Source organism: Plodia interpunctella, chromosome 16 (genome assembly GCF_027563975.2).
Source record: "Plodia interpunctella isolate USDA-ARS_2022_Savannah chromosome 16, ilPloInte3.2, whole genome shotgun sequence".
In the NCBI taxonomy this organism is placed as follows: Eukaryota; Metazoa; Arthropoda; class Insecta; order Lepidoptera; family Pyralidae; genus Plodia; species Plodia interpunctella.
Window position 1 is genome coordinate 2,639,964 of NC_071309.1, and position 18,059 is coordinate 2,658,022.

Genomic DNA, 18,059 nt, shown 5'->3' on the forward strand with positions numbered 1-18,059 from the left:
CTTGTTATATGCTGTGTTAAAACGTATCACAAAACTAAGGTTTGTCGAGCATGTAAACGTATCATCATAACATGTGACCTTCTACGGGTAAAGTTACCTAATAGACAGTTTTTTTGTACATTAGTATCTTTTTTTTATTTTTCATCTGAATACTTTTTGAGTAGCAGATTACAGAAATATATGGAACTAGAAAAATCGACCTAACATAACTTTACCAATGGAGTGTCAAAAGTGTTTTCGTCAAATACGTACGTCGAGTCATTGTATAATTAAATATTCGCTTGCAAAATCTGCTGCCTAATTTAAATTATCATACATTTTAAATTTACTAAAAGCATGTAATGATAAATAAATATACGATTAAGTAATTATAACCTATGCGTTACAAAATAATTTAATGCTTAATAAATACTTTAACAGAAGTAAAATAATACACAACAGTCTATACAGCTTGTCCTTGTCTGAATAATTTGGAGACGTAGGATAAACCTAATACCTAAATTAGTATCGACATAATTAAAATATAAAAAAAGAAATAAAGAAATGGCAAAATGTACTTAATCGTTTTAATAAACCATCTATTAATGTTTATTTCTTACAATACCAGACATTTAATACATTTAATTATAAATAATTTTTAAAGCTAGTTGGTAGAATTAGGAAAATTACGAAAAAATAAAACTATAGTCATATCACATACCGGACAGGTAAAAGATCTAGGAAAATTCTTTCGCATGTAAATTAAACTTATATTTAGTAAAAGGAACTAACGTAGGTATAAATTCTATAAAATTACAGAGCTTATAGAGAAAACGTATTTGTCGTTGTCCCTATTACATACTGCGACGTTGCCCCACAATGTGCATCTAGTATAATACATGTTACGAGTTCTTTTTAAAAGCTATATTTAAAAATATAGTACCTGACATCGGACTAAAAACAAAGTGAAAGTCTCAGTACTTGAATCATAGATCATCGGACTACAATCGGGATTCATCTGACTACAAATGAATACAAGTGGGATTACTAGTTGCTGCCCGGGGCTTCGCTCCCGTGGGAATTTTGAAATCAGTTCGGTAGTTTCAGAGATTAAATCAAACATACAAACACTTACCTCTATAATAATAGTATAGATTGCTGGTTGCCTCTTGACAAACTATACATTCTACTGCATGAGACTAATAAATCATAGATATAGCACAAAGCTAGGACGAACGCAAAATACATATCTTTATATTGTCTCAATACCAAATCTGAATGAATTGCTCATTCAGCTAAGTGCTAAATTTATGTAAACTGATAATTGTATTTTATAAAAATCAGCCTTATCATTATGTACATGGTCTGGTTACTGTACAAACACGAATATCAACAAAATCATTAGCTAAACTACAATCCATCTAATTTACTTCTAAACAGTAGAAAAGCTGCAAATTATCCCAATATGTTAGCTAAGAGTATACCAATTGGTTGTTTGATTTTGTTATTTAACATCAAACTGTATTTAAAATAACTAAAATTAACTATATGACCCATGCTTCATACATTTAAGCTTAAATGTAAACAAAATTTCTTTGAAATCAAGTATGAAGCTGTTACTATTCTAACGTCAAGCTAAGTTGGACTTTAAAAATCTAAACACTATTTTGACGTGTAAACGAGCAAGTATCAGAACATACCTAGCCTACTATCGATAGTTGAGGCTAAAGCAATCAGAATCGGGCAATAGTATCAATAGCATCGCTTCATTCTATGCCATACTATGGATTGTATCAATAGTCGATACAGTCGATTATTCTTCATGGTATTTCGCTATCAAAATAATTATTACCTACGTATCGCTGCTATCGAGGTACCGAAATTCCGCTTATGTCATAAATAAGTAAAGCTACTAACAAAACAAATCAATTCAAAAAATATTTAAAAAAATATGAATAAAAAAAACCTGTTTATATCTCGTTACCAAACTGCGTGTTGGGTATCCTGACTACCGTGTCTCTGGTTCTGTCGTCTATGAGCGAAGCGGCGCTATGTTTTTTAGTCTTTGGTGCTAGAGGCGGGACGTCGCTGCACGTGGAGCGGGCGTCGTCCGTCATGCGGAGACTCGAACTCGCCGTACTGAATTTCTTGAGGCTGTTTAAATTAACCGGTGTGAGCTGAACTCTCATACTAAATATACGTACGACGAGAATTTTATATACATATATCCCAAAAGTAATGCACACAAATACCTCGTATAAATATATAACTTTTCCCTCTTTGGTTCACAGACTTATATTGTGTATTGAATTTCAACAATGCTCCATGATTTTCGGGGCAAACTAACTAGCTGTGAACGTCGAACAGATGCTTTGCCACGAGCATATAAGAAAGATAAGAAATAAAAATTGTTTCTTTGACAACACACATTACATAAATTCTTAAGACTGCTTTGCCAAGAGCATACGAGGAAAGAAAGACAAATTATTTGCTAAATACCTGTTGGTGTGAAGAGAGCCGTTGGAAGAAGAGCAGTGCGGCGGCAGCAGCGGCGCGCGCTCCTCGCGGCCCCCCTCCCACTCGCTGCAGCCCCCCGACTGGATCCACTCTTGGATCCTGTATACACACGACATTCTGTTAACCTATATACCTTTACTAATATTATAAAGAGTAAAGATAATAACGTAATCCCCATAGCAAGAGTTTCGCAGCACAGTTCAGTGAGAAAAGCAAAACAGCCGCCACTGCCAGCATTGACAATGTAAGAGTAGTTAATGTTGACGCAAAATATAAAAGACGTGATACTGTATGTATCTGTGTAAATTTTTCCAAAGGTTACAGCCCTTGATTTAGTTCCTAATGCGTTATATGGCGTATTGACAGCGATCCCTCCTGACCGCATCTTTATGATGACGAGTGCCCCTGTGTGGTGGAGGATCGAAATTAGATTGTAGGAACCAAGTAGGGTCCTTTTTATAACTCATTTTGGGTCGGCAGCCAGGGGCACTTACCTGGCGACAATCTCCTGGAAGTTGGGCCTCCTGAGCGGCGTGTGGTGCCAGCAGTCCCGCATGAGGCTGTAGACGGCGGCCGGGCAGCCGCTGGGCGCCGCCAGCAGCTCGCCGCCGCGCACCATGGCTATCACCTCCTGGTTGCTGAACCTGGAGTGCCAGATAAAATATCATGTGTACTACAATCGATAAGAGATCGGATAAAGCAATAGAGTAAACCAAGTTACTAATATGCTATTAGTAACTTGAAAACACATAATGGTAAATAAATCGTCAAAAACAGAAAATATTAGGAGCACAGTAGAAGAAACACTTGATGTGTTTTGTGTCTAATGTTCTTCTGAAAATATTTTGATCAACACAATTTTTCGTGTGTGCAATTGTGCAATTTTGCATGCGTCAAATAAAATTAATTGTTTAAAAATATGTAAAACTTACCCATAATAAGGCTGGAGTCCATAACTGTAAATTTCCCACAGAACAACACCGTAAGACCAAATGTCACTCTCTGTTGTAAATTTACCATAGAGAATGGATTCAGGAGGCATCCATCTCACAGGTAGTAGGCTTTTTGATTGAACCTAGAATTGTAAACACAAAACATGAATTTTAGAAATAATTTACACTACATATTCAAGGAATTCCAATATAAATACTTACTCTGTAGTAATCAGAACTATAAATATCTCTAGATAGCCCGAAATCTGATATTTTCACCACAAAGTCATCAGAAACCAGACAATTCCTGGCTGCTAAATCTCTATGTACATAATGGTGAGAAGCAAGATACTGCATTCCAGATGCAATGTTGTTAGCTATATTTAGCAGACGCATGGCCGGCAGACCCTTGCCGGAGGGCGGCGCGCGGCCCATCAGGAACTCGTGCAGGTCCCCACGAGCCATGAACTCAAACAGCATACACAGGGGCTCCTCTCTCAGAGCCACACCAACAATACACACAATATTCTCATGTGTCAACTCCGAAATCAAATCTATTTCTCTCCTGAAATCTGCTTGGGTTTTAGCACTGGCATTTTCCTTCAATGCTTTTACTGCCACATACTGTGTTTCACCATTCTTTTTTATAGCACCTTTGTAAACTTTGCCAAAGGCTCCCTCCCCGAGCTCTTCTAAGAACTTTATCTGTGACAGGGAATACTGCGGTATCCTCAGAACACCATTTCCACGGGTGTTTCTGGTTAGATGAGGTTGATTGCCCAAATTTTGATTTGTGAGCAACTCATTCATTTCTATTGGTGAATTCAATCTAGAGTTACCATAAATGTTTTTATCAGCATTTGGTAAATTTATGTCTCGAATTGTGGCAGCATTATTTTTGTTCTTGTGCTTGTAACAAATGCATATAATGAAACCAATGATAGACAAAGTTAGAAGCAGGAATACAATCACAATATAAATCCATATCTTATGAGCACACTTGTGGATGTCACACAGTTGTTGTTCAGTTTTGCCATCCTTCTCTACAAAACACCAAGGCTGTGTTTTGACACCTCCAGGGTTTCGACAGTAGCTGTGTCGACCAGCAAGCTCAGGAAATTTAGATACTTTGAGCCGCATCTGCTTGGACCAAGGAATACAGGGCATACCATTTTCGGCCATGCTCACTCTACCAAGGTAGCCGCTGCCATCCTCCCAATAGCATTCATCATCAGAAACTATAACAGTTCCTATACCAATCTTGAGACAGTCTGGATCATTCTCGGGTAGATCTTGACACTCTTCTAAAGTCAATTGCTGACCAATATGAGGATGTCTTTTCGCAATGGCATACTCTGTTTGACACAGTTCATTCTCAAGGATCTCACAATCTTGTTTACATACTCTTCTTAATACAGTAGAGTTATAACGATAATTCAACAATTCAATAGTCACATTTTTACTGAATCTACTGTTTGGAAGAGGTGCCATTCCTTGAGGTAGGTTGTCAAACTCTATTTTGGGATCATCACTATCATCACTGTTTGAGGATGAAAGTAGCTCCAATATCTGTTTTGCTTCTTTGTAGAAGTTGTCATTTGTTACAATTGGATCTCTGCATATGGGAAATGTAGAATAACAGAGGCTGGGTAAAGCATACCCTTCACAGTTGGAGCTGATGTCATTGGAGTACTGTGTGACTCGTAGAGCTTTACCTAATTTGTCTTCCAACAAAGCTTGTGTTGTTTCATATGGAATGTAAACAAATTGACCTTTAAGGTACATATCACACACTGCACCTACATACTCCTGACAGATGGGTTGCAGTTTATGTGTTGCATTTGTCTTAGTATCTGTTTCTTGGTTGTTACTTTGTGACTTCATGCTGTCCACGGCCATGTTAGCTGTTGTCTCCACTGTCATCTCCAGTTCATTGTCGGAATTAGGAAATAAAGGTGGATATGTAGGTATTTCATATTTCTTCAATGCATCTTTATCTTTCACTATTTTCAATACAGTTGTTTGTTTTTTATCATTCTGCTTGATAACACATGAGTAATTTCCTTTATCATCATTATGTATATCTTTTATTAGTAAGTTGACACCTATTGTACTATTGTGCATATTGATACTGGTTGAAACATTTACTCGAGGAGACACTGGTAGCGGTTTGTTGTTTTTGAGCCAGTAAATTTTGACATTTTTCATCAAAGCTTGCTGGATATGTTCAGGAGGGGATTCTTTTAAAATTGTCTCTATACCTTCCTTGTTTTTGATATATCTTTCGACTTTAGTAAAATTCACTACAGCCTCGCACTTGAAACGAGCATGACTGCCCAGAGATTTCCTTAAAATTGATGGAAAATTTTTTGAGAAATTAATATCCAATTTTATATTCCATTTTTGTTCCGATAAAGAATTTCCCTTAGTCGATGAAGGAATATCCACTTTTTCTAAAGCCGGCGATTGACTTTTACAAGAAGAAAAGCATAAAACAATAATTACACACAGGTATTTCATGACTATCACTTTCCATAACACTTCACAAATATAACTCTTTCATTATTAACTTTCAAACATGAAATGATTAAAATGGTATTTCAAATGTTAATTGGTTTTATTTCTACACACTTTCTTTTTGTTTTGTAAATATTTTGTCAATTTTATTGAAATTTCAACAATGAGCAAGCGTAGCGTAGGTATGTATAGTTGATCTTCACTCCACTCCTTCCTTTCCTTCACCACCAAGCAAAATGACATTAGACAATGACAATGTAGGGATGTCAATGTCAATTAATTTGTCACACTTTTTTTTTCATTTGATCACGTCCCTTTTCCCCTCTTTAGTCATTGCTTTGCCAGTCCCATGTTAAAATGTATGAGACATTTTAAACACTGGGCTCTGTCCAAGCTCAAACTCTTTATGGCGACAGAACAGAAGTAGGTACTGGGAAAATGCAACGAGCAATGTAGTATGTCGAAACCGCTATGATCGGCAAACTGTTTTCCGATAGTGTATTGTTGTATAGTACTATATAGCCGGTATATAAAGGTATGAAATTTCCTAATTCATTAACGAAATTAGAATTTTAATGAATTTTGAACAGAATACATATATTATAAAGGATTTAGAGCCATCTAACGAACAACAAAATTAAACTTTCACAAATACCAATTTAACGCTTTTATTTATTTTCTTAGAGTGTAACTTGCAATGACACGGGTAATCAGGTATTCAATCAATTACATAAAATAAAAGCCAATCTAAAATGTATTCATGCTTTTGCTAATTATTCCAATTCTTCTTCTAGTTCTTCTTTGAGGATAAGTCCTCCAAGCAATGTAGAATCTGGTGGCAGCCATTCACAACTCGTATCTTCGGAAGAACAGCCCTTGTAACACAAAAACATAAGTATTATCTACAGTAGGTACTTTACACATCTAAAAATACAAAAATAAATTAGGGCTCCAAATCACAGCGGCCAAGAGGGTGCACGGGTGAAGCGCGACATCGCCGGGATTTTTTTCAGTAATTATAGATAGATAGATAGATTAGGTAGGTACTAAGGTAGTTTGCTGAAGTTGTCAAGATAAAGAATTTAAAGCTTCCAAAATCATTACTTACTTTACCGATAAGCACTACTATTATTTTACCAGAAAAATATCGTGGATTCGTAGTTACTAACCTGACACTTGCAGCTGGCAGCTTCCACGTAATGGTACACATCGGTGCCTTTCTGTACTCCAGGGTCACAGTTTCTCAATTTGACAGACGCATGCTTCCTCTCGCTATGGACACATACAGGGTGGTGCGACTCCTTATAGGGGAACTGCCAATCTGAAATCTTGATTGAATTCCAAGGTTTTGGTTTATTTATAACGTGGTCACTGTTAGTCTTATTGTGAAAATAATAAACTGAAAAAAGTGGATGGATCGACGTCCATCCTATGGGGATAGTTTTTTAAAATAAAAGGTCGTTAATTTCTGACCGTGGACCTTGGACTTATGTGGTCTTTATTGACCACATGTTCGGCGGGCCGTTAGAACATAAAGCGCAGACAGCAAATCTTTCGCATTTAACATTTTGAGTTGAAGAAACATACACATATTTACCTCGTAAGACATACAATAGCCCCAGCAAGCATTAATTTTGACTTCATCCCAACATCGCCTGCCGTTTAGGTCAGTCTGCATTGCCTTATGGGTATAACGCTGCGGTTTGCACCGAGCAGCCGCCAGTACTGAGCTCGAGCACAAAACCACCAAGCACCATAACACTAACGTCACTTTTGTTATGCTAAACTTAATCTTACTGCTAGTCTCCATTATTGAAACTGAAAATTACAATAGCTTAGTATAACTTAGGTAAGTATCTAGTAACTTCTTTACGTTACTTCAATTTATTGATAAAAAAAATTAAAAACTGATCATTTTACTGAACCTTTCAAGAGCAGCGCTTTACTTTGTTTGGTGTAAAAATTGCTGAAAAGTGTTTTTATAAAGGAGAAGAAAGTACGTCAAGTCGAGACATATCTTCCGCGTGAGTTCACATCAAAACGGTTTTCAAGCCATTAGGCTCATCTTGGCACATTAAACGCCACGACAAAAATAGAGAATTGCTGGAGAGCATTAATTTATATTTTATATCCCTTACTTTTGAAGTACCTACCTATTTAAACTAGGTCCCCTGACTTTCAATATTCATTTCGCTACACTTACATACTTATTATTTCCGTGTATTTATAACCTTGTGTTCATGAATAAAATTTAATAATTGAGAACGAAGTAAGCGTAGTTTAACGTGTAACCTGTAATTTTACTCAATTGTTCTTATCGAATATTTTATTGCTACCAAACAATGTTGTTAGTTTTTATTCAAGATGCGTAATATCGGGCATGACTTCTGTGCTTTTACGACTGCTGCCATCAAGTGGTAGTCATTATTTCCTATTATTTATAGGTAGGCATTATTTACTTTATTTGTCATTTCCAGATTTCACCCAAAGCCTCCCAGGCTCAGGAGGAAGCGAGTTAGGTTGCGCGGCATACCCAAATACTTGTGTACACCAAGTAGATGCCGCCACTTTGTCTCCTTGGTGTCCATATCGATGTCTCTGGACGTGTGGAGTGAATCTTAGATACCTATGTAAATTGGTCCGCTCGTTTGACCAAGTCTTTGCTTATGTGTACGTACTACAGGCGGTGTATCTGTGGTGCTGCTGGCCATGTTAAATTTAATGCCAAATCAAATATGTTCTCAAGCTACTCATTCTATTACCACATACCACTCCTACCACACTTATTCCTCACATACGCGTAACACCAGGCACTATCATAGTAATGCGATATTATCAGCGTATATGGACAGCCCAGGGTGCTGATGTGGCACCGCGAGGGAGAAATTATCGCTTTACTCTCAAGATGTACCGTACATAGGTATACTCTGCTTTTTACTTCGATTGCGAGGAATACACATCAATACCATAAAAAATAAATAAGCGTTATAAATGCAGCATTAAAATTGATGTATGTAGGTACGTCGCGCGCGCCAGTACGTAGACAAGATAAACAGGCGCGCGCGAGTTAATTGGACGAAGATTTTAGCCGGTTACATCGAAACATACTGACAAAATCTACGAGTACGACAGGTGAAAATTAATTTGAGATATAAATTTTCTTACATTATTTTTTCATCATAGTATGACTATCAACTACTTAAGTCTGTCTACCTGCAACACACCTGCAATAAATAAATTGAAAAAGTACCGCATACATTTCCATGCGGTTGTCACCAATAGATAGTGTGATTCCTAAGGGCGGTTTAGGTTTATAAATTATATAATGTGTTTTAACGAGCAAAGCCGGGACGGACCACTCTCTAGTATATCATAGTCACTCTCTAGTATCACTATATAGGAAAATGAAAACATTTTTCAAATATTTCCCGCCAAAGATACGCGCCAAGAATAACATTTTAATATTATATTTCCCGCCAAGCCATCGCGAAATGGACCAAACGAAAATTGAAATAATATCTTTCACTGTCAAAAGTCAAAATCATATGTTTGTTTTGTTTTGATTAGATGACAGGTTTCCTACCGAGTTTCGTCTAAATAATGTAGGTAGGTGATTTAATTTGATTTGTTTCAGTTTTTGTCGAGGAATTTAATTTTAGTGTTGTGTGAAGCGCTGCGCGGGGTCTTATTCACGGGTTCATTTATTCATTTTATTAAAATGTCGGTTGAACATGATATCGATACTGAGAATTTACCTGTGATGAAATTAATACAACCCATTAATGTTCCATTATGTGGTATTTATGGCAGGTAAATATAATTTTGTTCTTTATTAAAACAAATTGGAATCTACTAATTACTTTATTAACTAATTGGAAATTCTATATGTAGGTAACTATGTACTAATTATACATACCTATACATACGTATAATATAATTACATAATAAAGTAATTCTATTCTATAATAATTAGTAAGTAATTATTTTGTTTATTCAAATATATTAAATTTTTTCGTGAAATTATATTCCAAATATTTTAATTCACATTCAAAAAGACTCTGTATACCTACCAGGTTTGCGAAAATAACCATAGGTACTTGCTGCGTTTTTAACCTTAAGCTCAGAATACTGAGCTATAAATATAACAAAAAAAAAATAGGTAAGTACCTACTAAATGTAAGACATCTTTTTACCGTATTTATTTCAACGTATTTATTATATATTTCAAGGTTACATCAAAGTCAATGCAAGTACTACAGGGAGTAATTTAGCAACTGACTTTTTATATACAATTTTGTTCACTACTTTTTTACATTCAATATATTTTTTCTTGATTTTATACCTACTTGTGTAATGTTATGTAAGTTAACAGAAGCGGTGGTGGTGTAATGTGTAAGATGCCTGCCTGTGGATTGAAAAGTCCCAGGTTCAAATCCTACTCATGGACCATAAGTTTGTATACCAAATATAACTTATTTATAGTAGTTTTCATCGTCCACCACTTGCTTCTGGTGAAGGGAAACATTGTGAGGAAACCTGTACACTGGTTAATTATTAACTTGTGTGTGAAATGGATAAGGCAATGGCAAACCACTCCATTAATAGTGTCAAGAAAGCTGTTGTGTGTGTTTCATTCCATGTAATGACCACAATCCTCAGCCATGAGGAATACAACTATGAAGAAGAAGTTAAAACCTGCCATCTAAAAACTAAAAGTATAATATCCAGTTATAGTGTTAAGAGACAGAGGCTTTTGCCAACCAGTGGAACATATTACAGCTAAAAAAATGTGTTAAGTCTATCTCCTCTTAATTTTAATGTTTGTACATGTGAAATATCTAATACTAAGTATTTTTTCAAGGAGCTTTGGTTACATTTCACTCATAGACAGATTGCCAAGGATTATTAACAAAATAATAGAAAATTGTTCCACTGAAGGATCAAAAATCAAGTCTGCCTGTAATGCTGTGAGTATTTAGAGTTTGGTCTTTAAAATTTATTTTTCTGTTATGATGAGGTAGAAAAATATTAAAATTTTTGAAACTCTGTATCTCAGCATTTTCCCTGTTGTTTCCTGTCTAAACATAAAAAATTCTTTGTAAAGATATCAGTCATATGTATTAAGTGCCATCTATAAGTTAAGCAGAATAAGTTTAAGATTTTATTTTGAAAAAAGTTGTAATAGCAAGGTTGATCACGGAGAATCGAGATTCAACTGTTTGACATGCACCAGTTCATATTAGACCACATTAAGAAAGAGAAAAATAGAAACTTTTGTTTTTCATATGCCTGTCTTCTACAGCTCCCTATACTATTTCCGCACCAATAATCATACCTGTTTGATGTGAAAGAGGTACATTCAAACACTTGTATTATTAGTATGGTTCTCCTTGACAGAGTGACGACGATCTGAAAAACTACATACAGCACCTGAAAAAAATTATAAATGATTTGGTTACCAACCAGTGCTATGAGTTGCTTACTGTGGATACAACGGAGGCTAGAAAATGGAATGCTTGGATTGAGTCCCAGAACAATCCACGCTACTTCACTAACATATGGTTGTACAGTGAATGCTATGTCTATAGGAGAATAAGAGAAGCGGGGGAACTGAAGTAAGTATTCATTTCACTGCTTTTCTGTTTGAAGGTTGTTTTCAGGCATTATTTTTATGTTGCATTTATAACTTAATACCTTTATCGTTTTTACCTAATATTTGTGACACATGCATGATTTTCCATATTTATTTTCTTGCTCACTCAAAGTGTTCTCGGTTGATTTTGGTGCGGTGACGCCGCGAAGCCCGGGTGAAATGAAAAATAAACCATTATTTTCTAAAGAGTTTCGATTTTACAATCGGCGGTAAAACTGACGTCAACACCCCCTTGGAATGTTATTGTTGCCTTTTAGCTGCAAAGGCTATTATTGCTTAATCGCCTAATCCGACATCCACGAGAGTATATCCTCTCATACCACACACATTTCATAATTATGTGAACATGTAGGATTTATTCTAAACTTAATTTTGTCCGCGGCTTCGCCCGCGTAAATTTTCCACGGGAACGGTTATTTTCTGGGATGAAAGGTAACCCTATTTTCTTCTCCATTTTTCAATCTACAAGTATGCAAAATTACAAGAATATTGGTTAAGTAGATAGAGTGTGAACAGGTAACAAACAAACAAATAAACAGACAAACAAACTTTCGCATTTATAATAATACATACATAGATGTATTATAATAATAGTTAGTATTGAAATAAAGTATTGGTTTTTATACAATAATCACGCCAGGCACATATTTTGCTGTAAGTAAATGAATTAATAAATGTTATATTTTCAGCAATGGATTAGCATCGTTTGATCCCTTTGAAGATCAAAAGGCGAAGGCATTTGAATATGCCTTACAGTTAAAGTGTGTTGTTGCTGAAAAGCTTGCACCACTACTAACAATACGTGACAAAAAATCACAAAGAGATAACTTCCTCAACTTATTGAAGGTAACTGTTATTTGAAGAAGATAATTCAGTTGTGGTGGGATTTTATTAGCTTTTGCCCGCGGCAAAGAGTAGCTACTAGCCTATGCACAGAGGGGTTAGTGCGGGTTATCATTTCACTTCTCACCATCGAATCGATTCGAAGTGAGACGCAGCGAACCAATCACATTGCAGTGTGGTTGTCGTTGCGTCGCAATGGCGCAATGTGAGAACTGAAATGTAAACCCGCACTTCGCCCACAGATCGTCACATTAGACGTGTAAAAATCACAAGCAAACAAAAATAATTTCACATTTATAGTTAATATTAGTATGTTTTATTATGAATATGAAAGAATGGATATAAATAAATACACAAATCTGTAATTTTATCACTTGTATGGATTTAGGTATCTAATATTTATTTATGAAAATGTGTATTAAGTACATGTTACACACTTTCACATTTATATTATTAGTTAATAAAATTATGACAATATATATGCAAATATAAATCTGTATTTCCATGTGTTTACATGGATTTATGTATTTATTTTTATTTAGACAATCGTAAACATCTTGGCATCTTCCAACACCAGCCCGGAGTCTGATTCCTAGGACTTCTAGGTTGCTTAGGGGAAAGTAATTTTAATTTCATTTTCAGTTCGCAGTTGAAACATAGTAAATATTCGACCGTGAGTGATCCTTATTAATATTTGTCTATTTTTCAGCTTTGTCTATGGTCCAATCAAGCAATCAGCGATCTGTCGCTAACAGACGGTGATGTACTAGACGCAGACAGCGGCGCAGGATCTCTGGATCCTTTCAAAACTATTGAATATCTGAAGGATCAGGTATAATATAATCTTAGTTACTTTATCGTTTTTTTATATACCAAGCAGACAAACAGGCATGCGGTCCACCTGATGGTAAGTGGTCACCACGATCTATTAACGCCTGCAACACCAAGTATTTAAGTACAGTAAAATTTTATTTTACTACAGTAAATTAATAAGTAATTTTAATAGTTTCCAAAATTACATAATTTTATTTCTTATTTTTCAGTTGATAGCGGACCATTCAGAGAAAATCGTTGACTACGTTATAGCGAAGACAGAAAGCTTGGCGAAATGTAGTGGAGGGGTACGTATGTACCTAAGTTTTCATCGCCTTATCTATTATATTTTTTTATATAATTTATATAAAAAACTATTAAGTATTAAAATGATAATCTAAAAAAAAATGTTTAGATTTTCCTTATTGATACGTAAATAAGGAAAAAAACTAAATTTATTTATTTTCAGACGCGCGATAATTACAAATTTATCGCACGTATATTTCGAGATTTTAAGATGATAGAGAATTATAAAATTAAAGTTTATATGTCAGTCTTAGAAACAGACTTTAGCATATACATGCTCGCTTAGGAAGGGAACCGGACGGGAGGCCGTGTTCCCACAGTTTCTTTTACAAAATAAAATTAATTCTGAATAAAACTTTTATGTGATAATCTTGAAGATAACAATTTTCAGAAAAAATCTGCACAAGAATACATATATTCTTTTCTTATACAAACAGCCCACTTGGAAAATATGTCTAGATACGCCCATGAATTTGAGCAATCATACATACACACGTAACATCCGACATGTATGGCAAAATGCCGTTTAACTGTTTGTTTACATCACTGTCCAATTAGATAACAGAATTTGCTTATTACAGGAACGTGCCGACGGAAAATCTGTGATGTTTGGTATGTATTTAGATAAGACAGATTGTTTTATTACTTATGGACTTTCATGTGGTTTTCACCAATATATAGTGTGAATCCAGAGGAAGGACCTTACTAGTGGACTGTCCCGGTTTCGCTCGGTTTAAAATCGGTTAAAAACAGACCGACGAGGCAGAGGACTTTGTTTTAATATATGTAAGGTTATGAAAGGATGATATTCTGATGAAATTTTTGATATTTATTTCACAGATATCGTGTGCGACAACTCGGGGTACGAATTGTTTACAGATTTGTGTTTGGCCCACTTCCTTCTCTCTCAAAAAATTGTACAAAAGGTAGTTTATTTTTTCTTACACAATTATTATTATCTTTAATAATAGGTACTTTTAACTTTCTGTATCGAGTTATGATATCTTTTTTTATTTGGTGCATTTGGTACATGGTTTTAAATTTGGAACCTGGAATAACACATAAGGTACTTTTTATCTCGAAGTAACCACGGGGGCCAAGCTCCGAGGCGCAACTAGTTACTTAAAAATTAATGGATTTTTGATAAATAACTTGTTTGTACACAGGTTAGATTTCACGTAAAAGATATCCCATGGTTTGTTTCGGATGTTACTCCGAAAGATTTTAAGTAAGTATTGCAATTTGGTTATAATTATTAATAGTCTTTCTTTGTTTGTAATATCTTTATTGTACAAAGTCCAAATGTTAAAAGTACATATATAAGAAAATAATGTATATACAATGACGGACTTATCCCGTGAAGGGATCTCTTCCAGACAATCAGCGATAGTTTGAGAGGATGTATTTACTGAATATAAGGTAGAAGTATTGTTTATTTTACTGTGTTTATAAAAAAAGACAAAGAAATATTTTTTTCTGGATTCAATAATTTTTTTTAGATACGTCATTAATGCGTGCAGGGAAGCCAAATTCAATAAAACAGTAACAGGGCCAGGTATGTAAAAATTATGAAATTGTATATGATATGTATTTGTTAATATATGAAATGAAAACAAATTAAATAAAAACATAAATTATACTAAATTTAAAAAAATATAAATTGGGCAGCGATATTTGTAGCAAAATTAGTATCTGATGTGTGGTTCCCGCCCTAGTATAGGATCATTTCATATCCCCACATACATATAGACTACACGCATAGTCTAGGCAGTAATAGCATTTCCAAATAGGGTTGAGCTTCAGGCAGGCGATGTGTGTTGTAAAATCACAGGCCAATATTGAAAAATTTAAGGTTATTTTTAGGCGAATATGCGGAGACGATGGAGGGATACTCTGATTGGACATAGATTAATAAACTTAACCATATTTTCAGAACCGCTATCGGTATCCTCGGAGTCCCTAAACAACATTGCTGGTCAGTGGCAGCAACTAGTCGACGAGGGCGCTATGCTCGTTTTGGTATTATTGTATTTATTTTTTACAAAATAAAGTACTAATTAAATAGGTAACTAAATTAATTAATTAATGAAATAGGTCCTCTGTCACATCTGTCTATTCGTGATAAGCTCAAAAACTACTGTACGGACTTTCATGTGGTTTACACCAATATATAGTGTGAATCCAGAGGAAGGACCAGGGTTCAGGTATATAATTTATTATATTTTACTTGAGCGAAGCCAGGATTGACTGCTGTTAAATAATATAATTTATCACTTTTAAATTAATTGTATGCTAACTCGATAACTAAGTAGGTATACACTCAAAACTTTCCGCATGACTACTACTTTCAATATCTGTCCTATACCTTATGTCCAAGACACAAGGTACAAAATAGATACAATATAATTATCTAATATTCGCAGCACGATGACTTCTGGACGTCGCCACACATGTACAAAGACATGAAGAAGTACGACCCGAGTCTGTACACGAAGCTACAGGACGCCATTGCCGTCATGTTTAAGGGGGACCTCAACTGCAGGAAACTCCTCAATGAGGTCAACTGGCCAACGACTACGTCTTTTGATAATGTTTTGCTTGGTAACTATCCTGATCTTCTCTCTCTCTCTCTCTCTCTCTCTCTCATCTTCACTTCTCAGCCGCAAAACGTGGGAGCTCAGGGTACGCGTTACTTCATTCGGCAACCTTATTACTTAGTTAGACTATTGAAATCATCAAGCGCGCACTTTCTGGGTTTGTGACCTATCAATATTAATACAATTCTACCACTCCTATCGATGCAACATATGAGAAAACTGTTGCAAATGTTATTTTGAGCGATATAGCATTCTTATTATTTTTTTGTTTAATATCTTATATATAACAACATAAGGTCGAAATTTGATAAGATTAAATAACCGTTAAAACTCGTTAAAACTCGCGCATAAAAACACCGTTATGACCCGTTACAATGATAGTTACATGGGAATTATCGTCTGTGCGTTGTTTGCCAGTCAGAGTTTTATATATGATTGATTGATTAAATCAAAACCTATTTTCTTGTATAAAGGTTTCCACCCAACGCCGGTTATATCAGTGCGAACTGTCAAATCTGATCTCGTGTGCGGCCTGCCCCCGGGCAAAGCGGAGCTACTGAGTAAACTCGACGAGAAATGGATGCAGAAGGGAGACTATGGGTATGACGATTTATACTTCTACATATTATCTAAATTATTTTTTTATTCATCGCTGTAATGTTGTTGGCAATGTTCCATAATAGACTACGTGTAATTTTAAGTGTTGGTAACATTGTTGTGTGGTATTCATTAAAGATGGCTTGTTGCTGATTTATTTGTAATGAGTTGTGATACTTAAATAAAACTACATAGTCCAAAAGATCATCTTTCTATAGGTAAGCGTTTGTGTGTTTGTATGTTTGAGGCGGGTAATCTCCGAAACCACCGAACCGATGTCAAAAATTCTTTCACCATTGGAAAGGTACATTCTCCAAAATTGATATAGGTTATATTTTATCTCAAAATTCCCACGGGAGCGAGGCCCACCAGGCAACATGTAAGTAAACAGATTATGGGCACAGGCTATGAATATTTTTTCTTTTTCTATTACAGAATTATACTATTCAGTGAGAAAATAGAACCTCTGCAAAGGACAGGCGAAAATTAAGCTCTTTCCTGCATAAACCCATGAAGAAATTTATCCAGTGTGTTACCTATATTTTTTATTTATATTTAACTTTAACAAAACCAAGCCAAAGTGAAAGTAAAGGTTTTACTATTTTTTTATAAATATTTTTAAGTAAGTAGTATGTTTTTACTGTTTGTACGTATTCAGATCAATTTATCAGTTTATTAATCTAAGCAAATCATAGAAGTTAGTGTAATTTGAGCCAGTCCCGATATGTTTCTGGCTTTGGATATATTACAGAGAAATATCAACGTCACAAAGTGCTGCCATTTGATTATTTTAAAGGAAGTGAAAGAGTTATATACTTATTATTTTTTTAACCAATGTTAGCTCTAAATAAGGTTGTGTTGTAATTTTACTTTTAGTCATTTAATTCTAGTGTTATTTTATGGTACATGTTCAATTAATTTTGTTGTATTGTGATTTTGTAATATTTTTGTTACAACTTGTAATAAACTATTTACTTGTAACTTACAAGTAAATACTTTTTTAAAATACTATTTTGCATTTCCATTTTGTTCGTTCGTTGCTTAAAAATAGATAATCAATATTGTTTTGATTATCTATTTTTAAGTTTGTAGGATAGTAGTAGTAGAATTGGTGAATCTTTTTGAAAGTGGTGAATCGGAAGTATTCATAGGATTGGTGCTCTTTGTAAAAAGACAAAAATAAAATATGTGTGATTATCGAATAAGCCTTTATTTGATTTTGCTGTGTAATAATTATGAATACCTACCTAAATGCTAAATTACTAGCTACCCAAATAGTCAAACACCCTTCTTTATAATAAATCC

General features: G+C 34.9%; 3 protein-coding genes across 6 annotated transcripts; 1 reads left to right on the forward strand and 2 right to left on the reverse strand.

Annotated features, from left to right (window-relative positions):
- Positions 1 to 1,660: 1,660 nt before the first annotated feature.
- On the reverse strand, positions 1,661 to 6,158 carry Ror. Its single transcript, XM_053757211.1, has 5 exons — positions 3,651 to 6,158; positions 3,429 to 3,571; positions 2,991 to 3,140; positions 2,479 to 2,595; positions 1,661 to 2,133 (listed from the first exon to the last, which is right to left on the reverse strand). The coding sequence occupies exons 1-5, from the start codon at positions 5,946 to 5,948 to the stop codon at positions 1,950 to 1,952; spliced, it is 2,892 nt and encodes a 963-aa protein (XP_053613186.1). The 5' UTR covers positions 5,949 to 6,158; the 3' UTR covers positions 1,661 to 1,949.
- A 431-nt stretch (positions 6,159 to 6,589) lies between these two features.
- LOC128676369 (glycoprotein hormone beta-5-like) lies at positions 6,590 to 11,357 on the reverse strand. Of its 3 annotated transcripts, none has more exons than XM_053756454.2 (4): positions 11,281 to 11,357; positions 7,543 to 7,763; positions 7,115 to 7,273; positions 6,590 to 6,820 (listed from the first exon to the last, which is right to left on the reverse strand). In XM_053756454.2, the coding sequence occupies exons 2-4, from the start codon at positions 7,753 to 7,755 to the stop codon at positions 6,719 to 6,721; spliced, it is 474 nt and encodes a 157-aa protein (XP_053612429.1). In that variant the 5' UTR covers positions 7,756 to 7,763; positions 11,281 to 11,357; the 3' UTR covers positions 6,590 to 6,718. The 3 variants fall into 3 exon arrangements, with proteins under 3 accessions (XP_053612429.1, XP_064292522.1, XP_053612428.1); XM_064436452.1 differs by lacking the exon at positions 11,281 to 11,357 and adding an exon at positions 10,016 to 10,047; XM_053756453.1 differs by lacking the exon at positions 11,281 to 11,357 and adding an exon at positions 7,871 to 7,942.
- LOC128676368 (damage-control phosphatase ARMT1-like) lies at positions 9,507 to 17,956 on the forward strand. Of its 2 annotated transcripts, none has more exons than XM_053756451.1 (14): positions 9,507 to 9,755; positions 10,807 to 10,912; positions 11,343 to 11,560; positions 12,288 to 12,444; positions 13,151 to 13,273; positions 13,485 to 13,562; positions 14,142 to 14,172; positions 14,401 to 14,486; positions 14,727 to 14,788; positions 15,060 to 15,115; positions 15,494 to 15,579; positions 15,984 to 16,161; positions 16,631 to 16,757; positions 17,190 to 17,956. In XM_053756451.1, the coding sequence occupies exons 1-14, from the start codon at positions 9,664 to 9,666 to the stop codon at positions 17,242 to 17,244; spliced, it is 1,455 nt and encodes a 484-aa protein (XP_053612426.1). In that variant the 5' UTR covers positions 9,507 to 9,663; the 3' UTR covers positions 17,245 to 17,956. The 2 variants fall into 2 exon arrangements, with proteins under 2 accessions (XP_053612426.1, XP_053612427.1); XM_053756452.2 differs by lacking the exon at positions 9,507 to 9,755 and adding an exon at positions 10,196 to 10,397.
- The last annotated feature ends 103 nt before the right edge of the window (positions 17,957 to 18,059 follow it).

What these genes read in the sequence shown, in the direction of transcription:
- Ror (XM_053757211.1), bottom strand. Translation starts at nt 5,948, where the DNA reads ATGAAATACCTGTGTGTAATTATTGTTTTATGCTTTTCTTCTTGTAAA. An exon ending in TTCCAGGAGATTGTCGCCAG is followed by an intron (nt 2,596 to 2,990) that starts GTAAGTGCCCCT and finishes GTGTGTATACAG; the next exon opens with GATCCAAGAGTGGATCCAGT. An exon ending in GGCTCTCTTCACACCAACAG is followed by an intron (nt 2,134 to 2,478) that starts GTATTTAGCAAA and finishes TAATTTAAACAG; the next exon opens with CCTCAAGAAATTCAGTACGG.
- LOC128676369 (XM_053756454.2), bottom strand. Translation starts at nt 7,755, where the DNA reads ATGGAGACTAGCAGTAAGATTAAGTTTAGCATAACAAAAGTGACGTTA. An exon ending in GCTATTGTATGTCTTACGAG is followed by an intron (nt 7,274 to 7,542) that starts GTAAATATGTGT and finishes AATTCAATCAAG; the next exon opens with ATTTCAGATTGGCAGTTCCC. An exon ending in CTGCCAGCTGCAAGTGTCAG is followed by an intron (nt 6,821 to 7,114) that starts GTTAGTAACTAC and finishes TTGTGTTACAAG; the next exon opens with GGCTGTTCTTCCGAAGATAC.
- LOC128676368 (XM_053756451.1), top strand. Translation starts at nt 9,664, where the DNA reads ATGTCGGTTGAACATGATATCGATACTGAGAATTTACCTGTGATGAAA. An exon ending in TTGAATATCTGAAGGATCAG is followed by an intron (nt 13,274 to 13,484) that starts GTATAATATAAT and finishes CTTATTTTTCAG; the next exon opens with TTGATAGCGGACCATTCAGA. An exon ending in CTCAAAAAATTGTACAAAAG is followed by an intron (nt 14,487 to 14,726) that starts GTAGTTTATTTT and finishes GTTTGTACACAG; the next exon opens with GTTAGATTTCACGTAAAAGA.